Genomic DNA, 23,107 nt, shown 5'->3' with positions numbered 1-23,107 from the left:
ACCACCCTCACACACACGCCGCTCTCACACACACCACCCTCACACACATGCCGCCCTCTCTCACACGCCGCCCTCACACACACGCCGCCCTCACACACACGCCGCCCTCACACACACCACCCTCACACACATGCCGCCCTCTCTCACACGCGCCGCCCTCTCTCACACGCCGCCCTCACACACACCACCCTCACACACATGCCGCCCTCTCTCACACGCGCCGCCCTCTCTCACACGCGCCGCCCTCACACACACGCCGCCCTCACACACACGCCGCCCTCACACACACGCCGCCCTCACACACGCCACCCTCTCTCACACGCCGCCCTCACACACACGCCGCCCTCACACACACGCCGCCCTCACACACACGCCGCCCTCACACACACCCCGCCCTCACACACGCCGCCCTCTCTCACACGCGCCGCCCTCTCTCACACGCCGCCCTCACACACACGCCGCCCTCACACACACGCCGCCCTCACACACACGCCGCCCCTCACACACACGCCGCCCTCACACACACGCCGCCCTCACACACACCACCCTCACACACACGCCGCCCTCTCTCACACGCCGCCCTCACACACACGCCGCCCTCACACACACGCCGCCCTCACACACACGCCGCCCTCACACACACCACCCTCACACACATGCCGCCCTCTCTCACACGCGCCGCCCTCTCTCACACGCCGCCCTCACACACACGCCGCCCTCACACACACGCCGCCCTCACACACACGCCGCCCTCACACACACCACCCTCACACACACGCCGCTCTCACACACACCACCCTCACACACATGCCGCCCTCTCTCACACGCCGCCCTCACACACACGCCGCCCTCACACACACGCCGCCCTCACACACACCACCCTCACACACATGCCGCCCTCTCTCACACGCGCCGCCCTCTCTCACACGCCGCCCTCACACACACCACCCTCACACACATGCCGCCCTCTCTCACACGCGCCGCCCTCTCTCACACGCGCCGCCCTCACACACACGCCGCCCTCACACACATGCCGCCCTCACACACACGCCGCCCTCACACACGCCACCCTCTCTCACACGCCGCCCTCACACACACGCCGCCCTCACACACACGCCGCCCTCACACACACCACCCTCACACACATGCCGCCCTCTCTCACACGCGCCGCCCTCTCTCACACGCCGCCCTCTCTCACACGCCGCCCTCACACACACGCCGCCCTCACACACACGCCGCCCTCACACACACGCCGCCCTCACACACACGCCGCCCTCACACACACCACCCTCACACACATGCCGCCCTCTCTCACACGCCGCCCTCACACACACGCCGCCCTCACACACACGCCGCCCTCACACACACCACCCTCACACACATGCCGCCCTCTCTCACACGCGCCGCCCTCTCTCACACGCCGCCCTCACACACACGCCGCCCTCACACACACGCCGCCCTCACACACACGCCGCTCTCACACACACCGCCCTCACACACACGCCGCCCTCTCTCACATGCCGCCCTCTCTCACACGCCGCCCTCACACACACGCCGCCCTCACACACACCACCCTCACACACATGCCGCCCTCTCACACGCGCCGCCCTCACACACGCGCCGCCCTCACACACACGCCGCCCTCACACACACCACCCTCACACACATGCCGCCCTCTCTCACACGCGCCGCCCTCTCTCACACGCGCCGCCCTCACACACACGCCGCCCTCACACACACGCCGCCCTCACACACACCACCCTCACACACACGCCGCTCTCACACACACACTGCCCTCACACACACGCCGCCCTCACACACACCACCCTCACACACATGCCGCCCTCTCTCACACGCGCCGCCCTCTCTCACACGCGCCGCCCTCACACACACGCCGCCCTCACACACACGCCGCTCTCACACACACCACCCTCACACACATGCTGCCCTCTCACACGCGCCGCCCTCTCTCACACGCCGCCCTCACACACACGCCGCCCTCACACACACGCCGCCCTCACACACACCACCCTCACACACATGCCGCCCTCTCTCACACGCGCCGCCCTCTCACACGCCGCCCTCACACACACGCCGCTCTCTCACACACACGCCGCTCTCACACACACGCCGCCCTCACACACACCACCCTCACACACACACCGCCCTCTCTCACACGCACCGCCCACTCACACGCACCGCTCTCACACACGCGCCGCCCTCTCACACACACGCTGCTCTCACACACGCGCCACCCACTCACACACGCGCCGCTCTCTCACACGCGCCGCCCACTCACACACACGCCGCGCCCTCTCACACGCCGCCCTCTCTCACACGCCGCCCTCTCTCACACGCGCCGCCCACTCACACACACGCTGCCCTCTCACACGCCGCCCTCTCTCACACGCCGCCCTCTCACACGCCCTCTCACAGCCCCCACTTCCCAAGTGTAGACTTACCTCCTTTTTGTCATGTGCAGGAACATGATTAAAATATTCACAGGCCTGCCAGAATAAAATGTTTTCTTCACTGAATTCTTTCCTTAGAAAATCCTAAGAAAGATACCATTTATTAACATTGACACACGGTCCTCCTTTTTCTTACTTCCCTTTTACAGAAACCATGGGGTCATAGGCTGCTCAGTAAGCTGCCCGAGGGCCTGGAGAGAGAAGCCTCATTGCTGCTCAGCACTTGAGGGAACTGCGCTGCCGCTTCCAGCTGTTTCCCCAAAAGCAAAACATCTCTTTGAAGAGCTGGCAGCAGGCACCGGGCTTCTCAATGCACGTAGGAAGCTCCAGTGCGGCGGGCTGCAGAGACCCCGGTAGAGAGCGGGAGGGCCAGGGACTCTCCCTGGGGACAGAACCGGGGTAGGATTCAACCCACCCTCCTCTGAGCTCTTGAGAGGGTGGCGGTCCAGGGAGGGGAGGCCCTTGCCACAGGCCTGCTCAGAGCCCGCAGGGTGCCGCTGTCTCTAGGGCAGCCCACGGATCCTGCTCAGCAGTCTCTGCAGAGCACAGACTGCTCCGCTGGCCCTGGGCTCTTCCCTACTCACAGAGAAGTAGCGGACACCGATGGGGTCCTGCAGCAGGCGCTCGAAGGACACGGCCCAGCTGGCGACCCTCCTCTCACGCAGGCGCCGGCAGCTCTGCACGCTGGGGAGGCTGGCATTGCTGCTCAGGCTGTTGTTGCTGACGCAGTCCTTCAGGTCGGCGCCCGTCAACTCTGCGGGACCAGTACAGACAGCACCTGCACCCCTGCCCTTCGCCTGGGCCCAGCAAGCGCTCTGCCTGCCCACGGGAGACCCTGGGACACGCAGCAAGCTCTGTCCCAACACCCATTCAGTCAACAACCATGTACGGCACAACTACCACCTGCCAGTGCATTCTACACACAGGGATGGAACAGGGAAGAAAACAGACCCCAACCTTGAGCGGCTGCACGTGTGTGCACGAGCACACACACATTCACATGTGCACACCCACACAACACCCTTGCACGACACTCATAAGCTCACACGTGCACACTCACCCAAACAATAACAAACTACAGCCACAGGGTTGAACAAGAAAAGCAACTAACCTTACATAGAAACATGCACACACACAGCACTAAGACCATCATGGCAACGAGGCATTTCCCAGACTTGCTAGAGCAAAAGCAACTGGGCGCAGGGCGCCGTGTATGCCACGTGTGTTATGTCCTGACCTGCGGTGCCCTTGGGGATGAGTGTGCAGTCTAGGGGGGCACGAGGCTCACCTTCCGGACGTGGAGCCCACACACCCGTGACTGCGCACTGCTTCACATGTGGCTCCTTTTCAACACGAAACGCTCAGGCACAGTGTCCAGAGCTAAGCCCTCAGACACGCGTGTCAGCTCAGTGGCTCATTACAGGCAACCCAACGTGGGATATGGCACAGCACGCATCCCAGGACACCAGATCCTGCCTGACTTGTCTGCAAAATGGACCTCAGTGGCCTTTGGTTCCCAGTATCTCCTGAGCTCTTGAATAAAGAGAAGGGAGGTCCCCAGGAAATCCCCGTTCATCATCCTCGTCCACCATACGCGAGCAGTGTGGGGGCACCCCGTCCCTCCTGACGCGAGCAGTGTGATGGGCACCCCGTCCCTGAGTGGGCGACCTGGCCTGAGCCCAAGAAGAAGGGATGCGGCCAGTGTGAGCCCAGCTTCAGGAGCCGCTGCCCACTCTGCTGAAGCACAAGTGCTTCCTCTGTGAGCATCGGGTATCCCACACGGGGCTGTCCTTAGCCTGCAGCTGAGCCACGCCCTGCTGACCACAGATGACGTGTGACAAGGTGGCCACTAAACCTGTGTTGTTAGGAGGCCCTGGGTTTTGGGCTTGGTTTTCTGCCACAGCTTTAAGGAACGCAGCTGACTGACAGAGCAGCCTCACAGAATGTTGCCAGCAGCATAATAAAATATGCTATGCTCCCCTCCTGCTCCTTCACCAGCCTCCTGTGGCACAGTGCACAGGATAAACCGCCCAGGCTGGCATTGCCGTAAAGTCAAGGCCACAGGACTGATCCCACTGGACGAGTTGATGGGCTCCAGCTCCAGGCCAGCAATTAGAACACATCTTATTAGCAGCAAGGGACCAGAGGTAGAAAGAGACCGGGGCAGTCATGCAGCATCAACTCCTCTCAGGGGCAGAAGTGACACTAAACCTTATGGATTCAGCCCAGTTTGCAGATGTGCTCTAGGCGACAGGCAGAGGCCTGGCCAGAGGCTTCCAAGGAGGCCACAGTGTGGGCCCCGCTAAACCAGAGAAAAGTGGAGCCCTAGGGCCCAGGAGACAAAACCAGGGATTTGATCCAATAGTGTCCCTCATGGGCAGCATGGCAGCCAGAGGCTACACTCAGCAGGAGTCATTCAAAGTGCAAAGAGCATTTAGATTAAAAAAGAAAATGTTAAAGAATAATCAAATAATTTAAACTGCTATAGAGAAAAATTAAAAGAAGACTGAAAGGAAGTTCTCGGATAGGATCGGAAACACACAGTGTTAATCTTTCCTTGAATCCACCATGCTGTTGATCTGCTATTTGTGAGATTACATGTGTGATCGCAGTGGCCGCCAGCATGCACTGAAGACTGACAGGCCTGCAGCTGGGGCTCACCCAGAAGCCCTGACTCTGAGCTGAGGGGCAACTGGGGCTCACCTGGAAGCCCTGACTCCGAGCTGCGGTGGAAGGGGCGGCACGCGCTGCGAGAGGACGCGTATCGGCGCTCACATTCAGAACAGGGCGGCCAAGCTAGGAGCCCTGGGGCCAAGGACACAAGGACGGGGCCATGTGAGGCTCCCTCTGCACCCAGCACCTCTGCCACCATGTCGACAGAACTGTCTGGAAATGCCCTGCTTCAAGAATCCCAACATCCAAGACTTCCCCCTGTGGCAAGTGCCCCGTTCTGCATGTAAGCCAGGCGTGAAACTCTCAGGCACACACTCACGTGCACACTCACTCTCTCTGGGGCAGGGGTCCTGGGAGGGGCCAACTCGTTGTGCTTGCCTAGTATCCTGTCACCAGGGAACGGAGGAGCAACACATCACAGACAGGAACTCTCCCTAAACGGACATACCATGCTGGCACTTGCCTATGGGTGTCTTGTTAGAACCACACAAGTGGAGTGTGAAAGCTCCTGTGGGAAAGTTATGCAGGAAATGAAGGGAACAAACGAGATGAGCAAGACGCCAGGCCAGGCGGGCCTAACACGGGAGCACACACAGACCACAGTCCCGAACACGCAGGGCCAGGCGGGCCTAACACGGGAGCACACACAGACCACAGTCCCGAACACGCAGGGCCAGGCGGGCCTAACACGAGAGCACACACAGACCACAGTCCCGAACACGCAGGGCCAGGCGGGCCTAACACGGGAGCACACACAGACCACAGTCCCGAACACGCAGGGCCAGGCGGGCCTAACACGGGAGCACACACAGACCACAGTCCCGAACACGCAGGGCCAGGCGGGCCTAACACGGGAGCACACACAGACCACAGTCCCGAACACGCAGGGCCAGGCGGGCCTAACACGGGAGCACACACAGACCACAGTCCCGAACACGCAGGGCCAGGCGGGCCTAACACGGGAGCACACACAGACCACAGTCCCGAACACGCAGGGCCAGGCGGGCCTAACACGAGAGCACAGACCACAGTCCCGAATTCACAAGGGACAGCATCGGTGTCACCCTCGGGAAACAACAGAGTATAGAAACAGACCCTGAGTGTCTAAGTCATGATAAGGGTAGTGGGTGGGGTGCACAGGGAAGATGACCTCCGAAAAACTATCTCGTTGGATCTCTTCCAGCACACACTGAAACAAATCCCAATGAATCCAAGATTTCAGTGTAAATCACAGAAATACCAGAAGAAAATGGGGGATAATGTTTTAAAACATAGAAGTGAGGAAAGCCTCCGGAAGGAAGACACGAAGCCCAGGGCCACGAAGGCAACACTGATACGGTGCACGGCACAGAGGCGCAAATCTCAATAGGGAAAAGCACCACAAGCCAAGTCCCCAGACAGGAAACTGTGGGGCACGGGCCACACATCGCACAGCGGCGGGCTGGCTCCCCTTCTACATCAGAGCACCCCACGCCAAGAAAACCATCAACAAGCCAAAAGGAAAACAGAAGGGTACAGGCGGCCACCAAGTAGGAGGAGGCCCCTGGACACTCGTAGGTGCACCGGGCTCGTCACAGAACGCCAGCCAGAAGCCTAAGCCTCAGGCTGTTTGTAGCCATCCTCCTGACCAAGATCACAATGGCAGCGAAGTCTGAGCCAAGAGGCACCTTCTGCACTGCTGGGAGGAGCAAACGCAGATCAACCCCTCTGATGATACTGATCTAAACATAAAGTAGAAATATCCAGAGCCAGCTACTGCTACTGGGGTGCACTTCGTTCATCAGCCACAGTGAAGTTGTAGGACCTCCTGCCCAGTGCTAGGAGATGGAAGACCAGAGCTGGCTGGACGGCCCAATGGCACGCCCTGTGTCAGAAACAGCCTTGGGTGCCGATCCTATTCTGTGTACATTCCAGTGCATGGGCACATACTACCTATTTAAAAAATAAGATCATGCAGGCTGGACGATCACTTGAGGCCAAGAGTTTGAGACCAGCCTGGGCAACATAGCGAGACCCTATCTCCACAGAAAATGAAAATAAATGACAAATGAGCTGGCAGGATAGCACGCACCTCTGGTCCCAGCTGTTCCAGAGGATGGCTTGAGCCCAGAATTCGAGGCAGCAGTGTTGCTAACCTTGCCATATTTTATGCTGACAAACGAGGCGATCCTCATGAATGAAGTTTCTGCATTATGAGCACCAAGACATTTTTCCTCCAGCTTTTTTTTCCTGAGACAATAAAGGCTGGCTGAACACTGAGGGAGAAACAGAAGTTAACTGGCCTCCGGGGAGTAAGGGAGAGCTTCCATGACAGGACAAGACATGCTGAGCCGGGCAGAGCAGAGAGCCAGCATGGAGCAGCATGAAGTTAACCCTGGGGGACAGTGATGAGCAAGGGACTGCAGGGTCTCTCGGGCTGCTTGGAGGGTGGCCTGGAGGCTTCCGAGGCGAGGCCCAGCTGAGGGGCCCTGGGAAGAACCAGGACGGGAAGACGGGAGGCAGAAAGGAGGCTGCCCCATTGCACGCTGCAGCCAGCACAGCTCAACCCCCAACGGGTGCTGACGTTTTTGCTCCTCGAACAAAAGGTGTTTCGATTCCAACACACAAGCACAGTGACGTGAACCATCTGCCTCCTGTGCCGCCGGTGGAGGGGAGATGGGCCTCTCCCTGGTACCACGTGGAAGTCCCATGCCAGCCCCTGGGCCCACCTCCCGTTCCCTGGCCGCTCCCTAGGCCTTGCTGCCTCCCTCAGCAATGGGGCCAGCTACCCACAGGGCTGCTCTCCCTGTTCCTGTGCTGGTGTATTTGTGGAATGAGTGAATGAATGGTGACTGATATAAATTCTGCGTGAAAGATGACTGGTGTATTGACTAACATCATGTTCAAAAGCTTTGACAGATACTAATTATTTTCTAAGACTCACAAATCAATAATTGACTCTATAAAAGTCTAATCAAGAAAGAAACACGAATGTATTTTAAACAGCAAATGATGACCTCCCTGCTGTGCTCCTGCTCCTGCCCTTGGGGTCCTGCAGAGGCAGATGCTGTGTACAGGAACCCACATAGCAGACCCTCCAGAGAGAGCACAGCCTCGGGTACAGAGGAGTACGGCAGAAAGTAGATGCAGGCATGGCTTGGGGGCGGTGTGGGCGCCAGACCCTCTCCTGGGCCTGCTGAAGTGAGAGTTGCTTTAGTGCAAATGAACCATGTCCAAGGAAGGGAGAGAGGTTGCAGTCCTTGCTCTCCTCTGGTATTGCAAAGACAGGAGGCATGAGCTTGCCAATTCCTCCCTGTACTGCTGGGGGTGAGAGCCACGCCCCCTTCACACAATCTCATTTTGTAGCTTTGCGCTGACATAGGAATTGTGCTCCAGCAATTCCTTCCCGTGTGAGGAGGGCCTCAGCTCAAGCACGGGAGCCTGGAGAGTGGAGGAAGCAGACACACTACCTGGAGGAGCCAGAAAGAGAACCTTCTGGGCCATAGCCCCGGTTGCCCACGCCACCCCGTCTAAGGATCAGGGCGGAAAATTCATGACCCAGCTCTTCAGCCTCCCAAGGGCACAGACAGGACCTGCTGGGCACATGGACCTTCCTGAGTCCAGGCACTGAGTCCAGCCATTCGCGAAGGACAGTGGTATCTCCAGCAACACACACGTTTTTAACAACTGGCTACCGGAAAATGTCCACCCACAATTCTTGTAATCATAAGCTCTCCTGGTGAATTTTTATGATTCCATTTGGACAAAATTCATGCAGGTGACTTGCAGAGGAACACAGCAGAGCCAGGTGCGACTGCAGAGCCCCCTGAGCACCACTTTTCTTTGCGACGCGGCTCAACACACACGGAAAATCGCCTCCTCTCTGACATCCACTTTCAACTACGGATTTCACAATTCACAGCACTTCCACGTGCTCTGGAGTTGTTCTTGTCACGTGGAAAATAGTGCACAGTCACAGGCCTGACCGTGCACCCTGAGCAGCATCCGCCTAAAATAAAATTCCTTGCAAAAGCCACCATTCCGACCCGAGCTCCAAGGCCAGAACGCAGGACACCACCACGTCTGTAACTCACTGGCCTGCTTGCAGTGGCCTGCCTGATTCTCCGGTGCTAAGCACGTGAGTCAAACCCACACTTGTGATCTAAGTCAAAGAAGAAAAGACATCCACAAAACACACCCTGCATCCCAACACCACTTTAGGGAACATGGTCCAGTTTATGGTATTGTTGTGGGGTTTCTTCTTTCAATTGACCCATCTGAGTCAAAGAAATGCTTTCCTGGTGAAAGAGAGTTTGAAGTCTGTTCAGATTTGCTGCTGACTGGAAAAGCCACCACCTTTATACTGGTGGGTCAAACATGTAGGTTACGTTACACATTTTAATACCGTAAGATTAAAAGTTTGCAGTTAGTTCTGTAACACACGGCCTGGGCCCATGATCATCTCATCCAAACCATAACCTCAAACACTCCGACTGTTTAAGTCACAACTCCAAGTCAGATCATGGAACGCGTCACTGCACAGGCACCCCTACGGGCCCCTCACTCCCGACACAATCCCGCTGCGGCAAACATACCTGAAGACCACACAAGTCAGTGTGCCCCTGACAGCGCGACAAGGTACGCAGACGGGGCAAGGGACTTTACCTGGGTAGAGCTGATAAGAGCCACTGTGATGCCACTTAACCAAATACTTCCAACCATGCACTGCAAACCACCCCTCTGAGTCCATACCAGGGTCAGCCGGCAGAGCCCGGGCAGCCCTGAGCAAAGGCCTGGGCCCCACAAAGGTACATTGTTCCTGAGCTCACACTCCCAGGAGGGCAAATTATTGCAGTTTCTCCCGCGATCCCAGCACACGGCTGACAAAGACAGCTCTGCCCTGCCTGCGCTGAGGCTCATGGATGGGAAGCCAACAGGAGACATGCACGAAGCCTTGCCGAAGACTCATGCATAATTCACAGCAGCCCCTCAGCTGCCGCCGCCACGGAGCCTGAATTATTGAAGGCAGGCAGAGCAGAGCCAGGTAACTGCGCACGCGGCGTAAACACTGCGGACGGAACCCCGGCCTCCCAACACGCTACTCCACTTCAGCAATTCCTGTTTTATTACACCAGCAATGGCAAAGAAAAAAAAGTACTTGTAGCCCTTTTGTATAGTTTTTAAGTCTTATTTCCATGGGTACTTAAACATTTTTTAGTCCCATAAATATAAAACCTACCTTTTTAATAAGCAGGTGATCACTCAAACACTCAAACTTAGTGTTACCAGGAATATGTATTTAGTTAGGAAATAATCAACTGTACCAAACTGGACTACCTGTGAACCATAAGGAACATTTTTACATCCAAGCAAAATATGCCAACTCGCAGATATTTCTGAAAAACCTGTGGGCATCCTGGAGGCAGCCTGCCCAGCGCATGGGGTGGTCCCTTTCCCGGGTGGGGTGCCACGCCCACCTCTGTTCCTCCTGCCCACAGGCCGAGCAGGGCCTGATCTCTGAGAGGATCTCCTGGGTCATCAAGGGTTAGGAAATGTCCACTAACACCACAGGTGAGGCCCAGCAATGTTCCCTGGGGAGAGCGGGTGACACACTGTCTCCATTTTTCTAGGACACTGCAGTCTCTGCAGTTAGGGCAGAAGCAGCCTCCGATAGCAACTGCAGGAACGGGCATGGCCATCTCACTGATACTTCATTACACAAAGCTGGTGGTGGGCAAGGTTTGGCTGGAGGCACCGTTTGCTGACCCCATCTACTGACTCCTGGATGGACACTGCCGCATAAGCAGCTCTAACTTGATGGCAGCTCCACTAAAAAGGCATCAAATCAAGCTCAGCATTTTCTGCGAAAAACGTTCCGAAAAGGCTGTAGAAGGTGGAGCTTGGCCTCATCCGGCCCACCCTTCCATCACGTGCTTCTTGGCCTCCAGTTTCTGAGGCACAGGAAGCCCTTCTCCACCGCTCACAGGGCGGCCCAGGCGGGAGGCGTGGGTGCAGGCTCTGAGCCTGCCTGGCCTGAGTTCTGAGCTCCTTTCTGGCTGGTCACCTCAGCGGGGCCCCACAGTCCTGCAGGCCTTAGTCCGCGTGTCCATCTGCGGCTGGCAGGGGCTTGCAGGGCTGTTGTGAGGACCAGGAGAATGAAGATGGGCGAGTGGCCAAAGCCCAGATGTAGGTGCTGTCAGTGCAGCTAAATGTGCTTACAGGGCAGCCGGGATATATAAGCACCGAGATGCCACAGGAACCCTTTGTTCACACCCAAACTACCCCTTTCCTAGGCAATGTGTGCCATCCTTTTTGGGGGGCAACTTTTTATTCTGAAATAATTTCAAACTTGCAGAAAAATTTTAAGGATAATAAAAGAGACTCCCATATCCATTTGCCCGGATTCACCAAATGTCTGCATTCTTCTGGCTTGCTGTATCATCCCGTCCCTCTCCTTTCTGCCCATTCTCCCTTCCTCTAAACATGTTCACACCCGCACACACGCAACCTTTCTCCAGACTGAGATTCAGTTGGAGACAGCGTGCCTCTTTGCCCCTAAACACGTCAGTGTAGATTTCCTAAGAACGTGGACATTCTCTTTCATAACCAAGTACCAATATGGAAGTCTGGAAATTTAACAAGCCATCTTCCAGTTTCACTGATCCTGATCTTTACAGCTCTTTTCCCCAGAGCAGGGTGGAACTACTCAGGGTGACTGCTGCCATGTGTCTGCAGTCTCCCTCCATCTGGAATATTCCCCAGCCTCTCTGTGGTTTCCACCCTGACGGAGGCCGGTTATTTTTAAGACTGCCCCTCGGTTTGGGCTCAGCTGATGTTTCTTTGTGACTGGCTGGAATGCCCCGGAAGCCATGCGGTGTCCTTCTGGGATCTCCTCTGAGGAAGCACGTGGTGTCAGTTTACTGCAGGGTGGATGTTGGCTCTCACCACGTGGCTGGGGCACCAGGTTTGTCCACTGTCGTTTCTAGGGTTCCCTGGTGATAATAAGCTTCGTGTGGAACTACTCTGAGGCTCTGTAAGAGTCTTGCTTCGCATTAAGCCTGAGTCCACAACTTCAGCACCCTCTGGTGATTTCCTGATACACCGTTCAGCCGTATTCTGCTCTAAGAGCCCCCCTCCTGTTACTACAAAGTCATTTATCTGTGTTAGTGTGGACTAGCTGGGTTTTTCTTTTAGTCCATGGCTCATACCCCATGAATACCTTTCTTTTTTGGAAGCTCACTCCCTCCTTCAGGCTGGCACCTATATCCTGCTCATGTGTCCTCATCATGCCTTAAGCACTGCCTTGTTTTCTGGTGTAAAAAGGAAGCAAAAGCGAGGCTCCAGCTTCATCCTGTGTTTTCCCCACTCCAGCCCTGGAATTAGTCTTTGCTCCACAGAGCCTGACTCCCTCTAAAGAAAAGAGGTATTAGACACCAAAATCTGGACATGTGGGTGCTCACTGCTGCTGGGGTTTCCCTGCCTCCAGCCTCACCCCAGTGGACAGAGCTGGAAAATGTGGATGCACATGCACACACCACTATGTCTATTTTTCCATCCACACATCTCTCTATGGAAAGCCATCAGTTCAGACCGATGCCTCCGACAGCAACCCAACACCCTGAGCACATCCGCACCTCCTATTCCATCTCTATAACTCCCTGCTGGCATTGGGGAACTGGCTCCCATGAACTCTGATGTGTTTGTCCCTGTGCTCAAGCCTGGCACACACAAAAAGTAGCTTAAGAATGACTGACCCACACCCCTGCACAGACAGACCTACTTACTCGCCCAGCTTAAAATCCTCCCATCTACTGTTTAAAGCCTGCATTTGATCACCAAAGTGAATTTGTTTCCCCTTCAGAACAGCCAGGCCTTGTGAAGACCTACCATGTGGTCACTACAGTGGCAAAATTCAGTTTCAGGGAAAATCCCCACATGGAGACTTATGCCCCAGGACAATTCTTCTGTCTCTGGCTGCCATGCTGTGCTGTGATTGATCACATGGCTTGAGTATGTCTGTGCCTTGGTTTTCTCATGGAAGAGAACTAATCTTTGCAAGGCTTGGGGCAAGGATAGATGAAGGAGCTTACATACCACATATCTAAATGCTGGAAAATTATAACAAAGGCTAACACATTGTTAAATAAGCTATATTCCATCTCACTTCCCTCCAACAACCTGGAAGGCCAGGCTTAATTTAGAATTCTGGAACCTGCCTAAGTTCTGCACAGAAGCGTGGTAGAGCAGAGAGGGCTGCCACAGCCCACAACCCACATCAATAACCCCCTTTGGGCCTCAGAGTATCTATTTCATTCCCGTTATGAACTGGGAGATGCTTTTCAAATTTAAAGCAATGAGGCCCTTCTTCCCAGAGAAATCTTATGGGACTCCCCGTGAGAGGCTGGCTTGCGGAGGAAGGAGGACATTTGGGGTGAGAACAGGTAGGGTAGGCTCAGGCCCCTTCTCTGCTTCAAGCAGCACAGGCTGTGGAGGCCAGCCCAGCTCTGCATCTCAGCAAAAGCCTGCCACAACTGCAGAGCCTGCTGAGAGTTAGAAAACAGGAATTTGGAAAAGCACCTCCTCAGAAAAGAGTTTACATGCTATCAATCTCAGTCAGTCAGCCCATTTTACAGATGAAGCTGCTGAGGTCCAAAACATTCTATGATCTGCCTGGGCTGACATCAGTGACTGCTGGGCCCAGACTCCACATTCTCCATGGTGAGGTCCCAGTGTCCCCATCAGGAATTCCTGGGCTCACAGGGAGTCTGACCCCCACAGCCGGACCTCAGAGGTCTGCAGCCAGCCCTGCAGAGGAGCTGCCGTGCCTGGCAGGTCTCATGGACCCCTCAAGGTATGGTGTACTTTCCATTACCTCAAAGGCCAGAAGAAATGTGCGCCCAAACAGGAGAAATCTGAATTCTGGGTCTTTCCTGGAGTCAGTACTAGAAACTTGTGATTTATAACTATTCTGGCAGAGCCCAGCCAAACAAAATCTCTACGTCTGAAGTGACACCAAGTCCTTCTGGAGAGTGAAATGCCAACAGGCGGGGGTGAAATGCTGCCAGAGCCCATGAGGCCATGCGAGTGAGCAGAATGGCTCCTGTGAAGGTCAGTGTGGGAAGTGTTAGGCGATGTGCAAAGACAAGTGAATTTTGTCACTTGTCACTCTGAATTTTTAGGATTCTAGGCTTAGAGCTACCAACTATGACCATAAGTAGTTGGTGGACTAGAGGTCACATCTGACCACAGGGAGCCCTCAGGACGCTCCAAGAAAAGACACAGAACATTTTTCAAAAATCAGTCCTAACTGACTTCATTTATTATGCTTACTTGAGCTGAAAAAACTTCACATTACTCATTTAGTGGTTAATTCTTTTGTGAAACTGATGTACTTCATTTTGATGAATAAAATATTTATACTTTGTAAAGACTTTCTTCTTCCATTCTTGTACCAGTGGCCACACAGGAAGTTCAGACATCCTGGCTGTGTCTTGGCCCCACCAGAGGACGCCACCCAATGCAGAAGCCCAAGGGCCCCAAATGCTGACCTCATGAGGAAGACTCAAAAGTGGTCCCAAACCCTTCCCTCAAGCCAAAGTGGGGCCACCCACACAGAAAACTGAAGACACAGTCCTGAGGCCCTGTGCTTCAACTTAAAGAGTCCAGGGATGGAGATGACAAAAGGGCACCCTCCCCAGCAGGACTGAGGCCAGAAGACCAGGCTTCAGGGAAGGAGAAGGGGTCTGAGTGTGTAAAATCCTAAAGGATTTGTGACATTTAGAGGCCACCCCCATAAGCCAAAAAGAGGTAACACAAGATAAGGAAAAAAGGCCTACTCTACACATCAGGGGCAGATGGTGGATGCTTTCAGCCATGGTGGCCATATAGATGGGATTTGCTGGGACTGTGATGACTTCACATAATTTTAATAATAAATGTAATATGTTAGATGTAAAACTAAGCATAATGCAATGTTTGTACCTTTTATATGACTTCTGACATAAAACAAACTTAAAAAGTCATTTGTCCTCAACCGGGGTTCCAAAAATCTGGTCACCATGCTGGTCCCATGTCCACTGGTCCAGGGAGGTGCGCGGTGCTCACAGGCTCCAGGGCCTGCTGCCTGTGCTCTGGCCCCTTCCCAAGGGTGGAGCTAGGGCTCAGGGGGGCCACCTCTGGAGACTGTTCCTCCTTGCTGACTGTGGAGAGGCTCTGCAAAGCCCTGGACTTTTACACAGCAGCAGACTAGGCTGAGGCAGGGCTCTGCTCCATGGGGGACCCAGCCATTCCGCCCATTCTCTTCCTAAAACCAGGTGGGCAAGTTTAAGGTGAGCATGCGGTAAATGAGGCCACTGCCTCCTACTCACAGTTCACAGGTGCTGACGGGATGTCTGCTCTATGGCAAGCTGTGTTCTAGGAGATGGATCCCCAACCTGGTGTTACCTAGCACACAATGTGCTGGTTCACAGTGTGGTTCCAGAGTTACACTGTTTGGATCTGACTCAGAGCTCTGCTCCTTCCTTGCTGGGCAAGACACTCCACCCCTCTGTAAAACCGCAGTTAAAAACAGTGCTCTGACTTCACAGGGATAGCGTGAGAACTCTCCTCCTTACCAAGGAACTTACGAGTTACTAACTTTCCTATAAAGCTGGGATAATAACTATGAATAGATGCTGACATGATAGGAACACTGTGACAAACAGTGCAAGGCACATCCTAGGCATCCAACAACATTGTCTGACTACGTGGACCGCCTGTCCCAAATAACAGCTAATGAGAGACTACAGGCTGAACGGGATATCAACTGACATTATAATGCACAATTCATAAAATATTTTCTTCCTTGAAAAAATGTAAATATAAATCTAAAATCCTTATTGAGCTTATCACCTAAAATTCTGGTCCTATACCCCCTCCCCAAAGATAATCCATCTTATTAATTTGGTGTTGGTCCGTTCAATTTTTAAAATATTTTTACCAACATACATATGCTCCCATGGAAATCATGTGTTTTGTTTAGGAAAGCCACTAGGGTTTATCTCACTGAACTCTGCCAGGTTTAAAAGTTGGGCCTGGCCATGGGCTATGCTTTTGGTTTTGTATAATAGTTAGATAATAATATTATTTGCAAATAATGACTATCTTTTTTCTTCCCAAGGTTAATATTATTTTTCTTGCCATGTAGTGCTGGCCAGAATCTACAATACAATGTTAAACAGTCGCTGAGATAGAGAACATCCTTGCCTATTCCTGGCTCTAACAGGAATTCTTCTAATATATATACTATTACTAATAGTATACACTATTATTATATGTATTCTATTAAGTATAACTTTTTAAAAAAGGAATGAGTACTTTTTCTATTCATTATTATATATATTACTAATAACTGATACTAATTAGTAATTAGTATTACTAATACTATTAGTAATTGGTAATACTAATGAGTATTCAGTATTACTAATACTAATACTATTACTAATAGAATATATATAATAATTAATAGAATACATTTATGTATTCTATTAAGTATAACTTTTTAAAAAAGGAAAGAGTGCTTTTTATCAATAATTCTATTAGACGCTCCTTTGGCCTCTAGTGTGGTAATAATATGATCTTCCTCCTTTAATCTATTAATGTAACACTATCCGTTGTTTTGTTTACCAATGTATCCCTAGTTCCTAGAAGAGTTTTTTGAAGAAAAGTGAGAGCCCCCCAAAAATAACTGTTGAATGAATGGTGGGATGAATGGAAAATTCCCTAATGGTGAACTATCTTTGCATTTCTTGTGTAAACCAAACTTCTCAAGGATGCATTAAAAAAATGCTACTGGATTCGATTTGCTAATATTTTATTTGGAAACTTCTATATTTACTCATAAGTGAACCTGGCGAATAATTCAACTTTCCTGTGCCATCTTTCTCCAGTATTGGTATCAGGTATATGCCAGTCTTGCAAACTGAGGTGAGAAGCTTCCCATCTTCCATGCCCTGTGTAAAGACAATATTATTAAGTTGGACATGTGTGTTGCCCCTCCTTGTGGAAGATCATTCAAGCCCTGTGTACTGATGTCAGGCTGAACCATGCGTTACACTTTGGCCAATGAATGGGAAACAGTACGGCTGGGAGCCATGACCTGATTCTGCCCTGCCACAAGGCCTGCAGTGCCCCATTTAGGAACTGCTCCAATAGCCTGGCTCCTGGAGGAAAACACTTCGAAGAAAAACAAAGCCAAACTGCAGTAGGCATGTAATGTAGTGTAAGAAATGAACTTCTGCTTTGCTAAACCCACCAGGATTTTTGGTGTTATTTGTTATTGCAATGTTACTTAGCCTAAGCTCACTGATAAACTCATCTGTATATTGGTTTGGGCATGGTGCCTTATGGGGAGTTTGATCTTTGACTTCCAAATCATTTTTGCCTATGTTGATTTATCTAATCACTTTCTACTTCTTCTTAGGTCAACTGTGATCATTTATATTTTCTAAAGATTGTCCAGTTAACCAAATGTACAGTATAATGTTGTTAATGGAATTGTCCTACAGTATTACTTCTTAAGTCTCTAACTGTACTTAGGACCTGTTTTTCATTCTTGATGTTAGTCTTTGTCCTCTTCCTCTTTTTCTTTTTTTGTATGGATGGTGTTTTGCCCAGGCTGGTCTCAAATTCCTGGGCTCAAGCAATCCTCCTGCATCAGTCTCCCAAAGTGCTGAGATTATAGGTATAAGCCACTGTGCCTGGCCTCCCTCTTTTTCTTGATTATATTTCTGATCATACTTTTAGTTATATACTGTTTGGGTTTTTTCTACTTTGATAATTTCTGCTTTTATCTTCATTTCCTTAATCTTAATTTGCATTTCTTTTTTTCCCTACTTGCTTATGTTGAAAACTTATTTCCTATATTTTCAAACATTTTTTCTAATATATACATTTAATGCTACAATTTTTTCACTGAAAATCACTTGGACTATATTCTACTGGTGATGATGTGTAGTATAGAATTATAAATGGTTCTAAATTGCATGAGAGTTTCCATTTTAATTTCTTCCTTGAAGCATGGATTATTTAGAAGTATGGTTTTAAACTTTAAAATGTATGAATTCTTTTTTATTATCATTTTATGATTGACTTCTATTCAGTTACACTGCTGTCAGGAGCCACTCTCTGTATGCTATAATTTTTTTTAATTTGTAGCAACTGCATGTGTGGCATATTGTATGTCACAACTTTGGTAAATGTTCCATGTACTTTTGAAGAAAAAAAAAATGTATTTTCTACTGGGTACAAAGCTCTCTATGTGTCTGTTAGATTTAATTTGTTCGTTTTTCCATTCACATACTTTGTAATCTTACTATTTTTTTATCAGCTTGATCTCTCTGTTTCTGAAAAAGGTGTGTTATAATCTCCCCTCGGAGTACTTACCCATGTTGATACCATGCCGTTTACTTCTGCTCTGCAAATCTCATGCTACTTTTGGTGCATACTGTCTTCTTTGTTCTTTTTATTGCTTTTTCACTTTGTCTGATATTAATATTGTTATGTCACTTCTCTTTTTTCTTAATATTGCCTGTTATATCTTCTCATTTAGTTGTTTTCAAACTTTTGTCATTTATTGTTGTTTGTTTGTTTTGAGAAGGGGTCAAATTATATTGCCCAGGCTGGCCTCAAACTTTTGGCCTCAAGTGAGCCTCCTGCCTCAACTTCCCGAGCATTCCCTATAATCCACAGCTAGGATTATAGGTGTGCACCACCGTGCTCGGTTCAACATTGCTTATTTTAAAATTGGGTTTTTAACAATCGAAGTAGAGAGTTTTTCTCCTCTGATGCTCTTTCTCTTCTGTTGATCTTGTAACCTTCTTCAGGACCTCCTGGGTTCTTTTCTCTACCCAGTCCCTCTAAATAATTTTATTCACTCAGTAAATTATATTGAAAATGCAATTAAAACAACATTAGTAATACTACAAATAATGGCAGCTATCATTTATATAACTCCTTATTATGTACCAGGTATTGTCCTATGTACTTCGCATATATTAAAATCATTTACTTCCCATAAGAACTCTCTAACTAATGGGTCCTACTATTATTCCATCTTACAGATGAGAGAAAGGAGACCCACAGCTAGGAAGTAGCAGAATTAGGATGTAAACCTAAATAATTTGTCTCCAGAGACCATACTCTTACTTGTTCTATGTCCTATTGCCTCTCAAACCACATCTCCAGCATCTTCTGGGTTCCCATGTGTCTTACAGGTTTGAGACTTGCCTTTTCTGCATGATCTCTAATTACTCAAGTTTACCGAGGCAATGAGTTTCATTGAATTGCTTCTGACTCCCAAATTTCTACTTTCAAGCCCAACCACTTTTCTGCATTCTGTACTCATTTATCCAACTGTCTACACAATACCTCCATTTGATTTTGAATAAACATCTCAAATATCCCATGTCCAAAGCAGAATTCTTGGTTATCGCCCCACTATCTGCTCCTCCCACCCTAGTCTTCCCCATCTCTGCAAACACCCTCATCCTCCGGGCTGCCTGAGGCAAAACCCTGAGGTTAGTCTTGGGACCCCTCTCACATCGTTCCACTGCTCCCCCCATGGGCATGTGCACACACGACCACTCTCTCTTGGGCTCCTCACGACCCCCTGGCTGCCATCTCAGCTTTTTCCTGGTTCTTCCTATCTTCCCAAACTCAGATGAGGGTTAATCCTCACCCATCTTTCAGGTCTCAGCTCTGCTCGGCCATCCTGACCACAGGGTGGGCTCTGGCCGGCCACACACTTGCACAGCTCCTCCTTCTTCCATCACAGCCAGTGTGGCATCCCACTGCAGTCCAACTGGGTACCCAGAGACACACAGGGCCTTCCCACTGGCTTCTCTGATGCAACCAGTCCCTTTTTTCTCAAGTCCTTGCAAGGTCTTGTGTGTCCCAGGCTGCTCCCTCACCTTCTTTTGAACAGGAGTCTATTTGAGGGTGACACATTAGCCTGAAATAATCTCTATTGATGCTGGTGTTAGATACTTATAGAGGTCATTCATCCAGAAGAAATGGTTTTTTAAAAGGCAAACCAAGCCAGATTTAGTATTTATTCTTGGGAGGAATGGTCTCAAGACTTTGAGAGCAAGAATGAGTAACTACATATTGAAGATCACATATGTATAATTACAGCAATTAAAAAAAAAACCCAATTGTCCAAATGTCAATGGCTGCATGTGGCTTGTGATAACATTTCCAGGAAAAGCATCAACACAGATTCCAGAAGTGCTATGTCTCAAACGGCTTGGACGAAAGTGAAGACGACTCTGGAAAGCTGCCAGTGACTTGAAAATTGCCTCCAAAATATATAAGGAAATGCAAGGGCCAGGAATAACCAAGGCAATCTTAAAGACAAGCAAAATGAAGACTATAGCACTAGATATCCAAATGCCAGTGACAAGAATTACGACATGAAGTCCTGATCCAATGACAGACAAAGAGATCAATGGAACAGAATACAAAGGCTAGAAACAGACCCACAAATATATGATTACCTGATACAGGTCTTGCTTCAAGTTAGTGGGAAGGATCGTCTTTTCATTACATGGAGCTGGGATAACTGAATACCACATAGAAAAAATGAATCTTACCCCTACCTCACACCATACACAAAACATCAATTCCAGATGAATCAGAGATTTAAATGTTGAAGATAAAACAAAATAGATTTACTTTCATGGTCTTGAGAAGGGCAAATTCTGCTCTAAAAGGACAAAAGCATTACCCTAAGGGGAAAAATGATACTTTGGATTATATTAAGAACTTTCAGTCCTCAAAAGATACCACTAAGAGAATTAACAGGTAAGGTATAGAAAGGCTTAACTACATACATAAATCTATAAACACATAAATCCAAAACACAAGGTATATCTAATACAGCCAGCCCTCCGCACCCGCATTTCTGCATCCACAGATTCAACTAACTGTGGATGGAAAATATTTGGGAAAATATTTGGAAAAAATTAATGGAAAAAAATAAAAAATAACAATACAACAAAAAATACAAATAAAAACAATATAGTATAACAACTGTTTACATAGCATTCACATTGTATTAGCTGTTATCAGTAATCTAGAAATGATTTAAAGTATCCAGGAGGGTGGGGGTAGGTTATATGCAAACGCTACACTGTTTTATATCAGGGAGTCAAGCATCTGCAGATTTTGGTATCCGCAAGGGGTCTCAGAACTGATTCCCTACAGATACTAAGGGAAAACTATATATAAATCCACCATAAAATCATTTCCAGAATATATTTTTAAAATTTTCTATAAATCAATAAGGAAAGGCAGATAACCTAACAGAAAAATAAGCAAAAGTCTTGAACAAGCACTTCACGAAATAAGATATTCAAATGGCCAAAAATATATGAAAAGGTGATCAATTCACAGTCATCAGGGGACTGAGAACTAAAACTATTAACACAATTAAAGTCTGTGTATGTGGCTACAGGGAAAGTGTTGAGAGGATGTCAAACACCTAGAATGCTCATATACTGCTGGTCAATGTGGACACTGTAAAAATCATTTGGAAATTGGCAGTATTTACTACAGGTGAATATATACAAACCCCCAGCCTATCAGAGCAGAAATGTATGCAGATGTCCACCCAAAAGGCCTGTACAAGCATGTTATAAGGCACCATCTGTAATGGTCAAAAGTCAGAACCAATGTGATGTCATCAAGAGAATAATGGAGGAATTACGCCATATTTGCACCAGGACAGTCCACAGCAAGGAGAGTGAACAGCTCCTGATAGACACAGGAGCAAAATGCCCCATCCTATGTTAAATAAAGGAAGCTATACACTAAACAGCATATACTGCATGAGTCTTTTTTTTTTTTTTTTTTTTTTTTTTTTTTTTCTGAGATGGACTCTCACTCTGTTACCCAGGCTGGAGCGCAGTGGCACAAACTCTGCTCACTGCAACCTCCGCCTACTATAACCTTCATCTCCCGGGTTCAAGAGATTCTTCTGCCTCAGCTACCCTAGTAGCTGGGATTATAGGCATGCGCCACCACATCCAGCTTTTTTTTTTTTTTTTTTTGTATTTTTGGTAGCGACAGGGTTTTGTCATATTGGCCAGGCTGGTCTTGAACTCTTGGCCTCAGGGAATCCACCTGTCTCGGCCTCCCAAAGTACTGGGATTACATATGTGAACCACTGCGCTCAGTCTTTCTTTTTTTTTTTTTAAGTTTGAAAACAGGCAACAGCTGTCAGGTGAGTGGTCCCTTCCAGGGTTGGTGACTGAGGGCCTGCAGGGGCGCCTGGGCTGCTGGTAATGTTCTGTCTCTTGGTCTGAGTGCTGATAACACAGATGTGTGTTATTCTGTGAAAATCTCTCAAATTGCTCATTGATGGTGTATGTACTTTTCAGTGTGTAAGTTATTCTTCGATAAAAAGTTTTCATTACCTGAAAAACAATTGCAACAAAAATGCATCTGAAGTGTTTAAATAGTGCCATGAAATGTGAGCAGAACAGAGCCACCTTTCTACATTAGTATCGTTGAATATAAAATGCAGTTTTCTATAATGACACAGAGTATTCTCATTAGCTATTTGTTATCTACATTCCTTTCCAGATTTGTTATTTACATTTCATATGTTCAGCTGAGCATGGTAGCTCACGCCTATAATCCCAGCACTTTGGGAGGCCAAGGTGGGTCTATCACCTGAGATCAGGAGTTCGAGACCAGCGTGGCCAACATGGTGAAATCCCATCTCTACTAAAAATACAAAAATTAGCTGGGTGTGGTGGTGCACATCTGCAATCCCAGCTACTTGAGAGACTGAGGCATAAGAATCACTTGAACCCAAGAGGCAGAGGCTGCAGTGAGTCAAAGTTGTGCCACTGTACTCCAGCCTGGGCGACAGAGCGAGACTCTGTCTCAAAAAAGGAAAAAAAAAAAAAAGATATGGTGAAGGAGCAGGCAGATGAAATGCC

The 23,107-nt window shown here is 49.6% G+C and overlaps 1 protein-coding gene across 4 annotated transcripts in view; it reads right to left on the bottom strand.

Annotated features, from left to right (window-relative positions):
* RGS12 (regulator of G protein signaling 12) overlaps positions 1-23,107 on the bottom strand; it is a 148,528-nt gene that overhangs the window by 24,891 nt on the left and 100,530 nt on the right. For all 4 annotated transcript variants that reach the window (XM_030920117.1, XM_030920127.1, XM_010384402.2 and 1 more), the window contains 2 exons: positions 3,056-3,225; positions 2,463-2,555 (listed from right to left, as the gene is read on the bottom strand). In XM_030920117.1, coding sequence (XP_030775977.1) covers positions 2,463-2,555; positions 3,056-3,225 — 263 coding nt within the window. The remainder of the gene's footprint in view (positions 1-2,462; positions 2,556-3,055; positions 3,226-23,107) is intronic.

Source organism: Rhinopithecus roxellana, chromosome 2 (assembly GCF_007565055.1).
Source record: "Rhinopithecus roxellana isolate Shanxi Qingling chromosome 2, ASM756505v1, whole genome shotgun sequence".
NCBI lineage: Eukaryota > Metazoa > Chordata > Mammalia > Primates > Cercopithecidae > Rhinopithecus > Rhinopithecus roxellana.
This window is presented reverse-complemented; position numbering and strand designations above follow the sequence as displayed.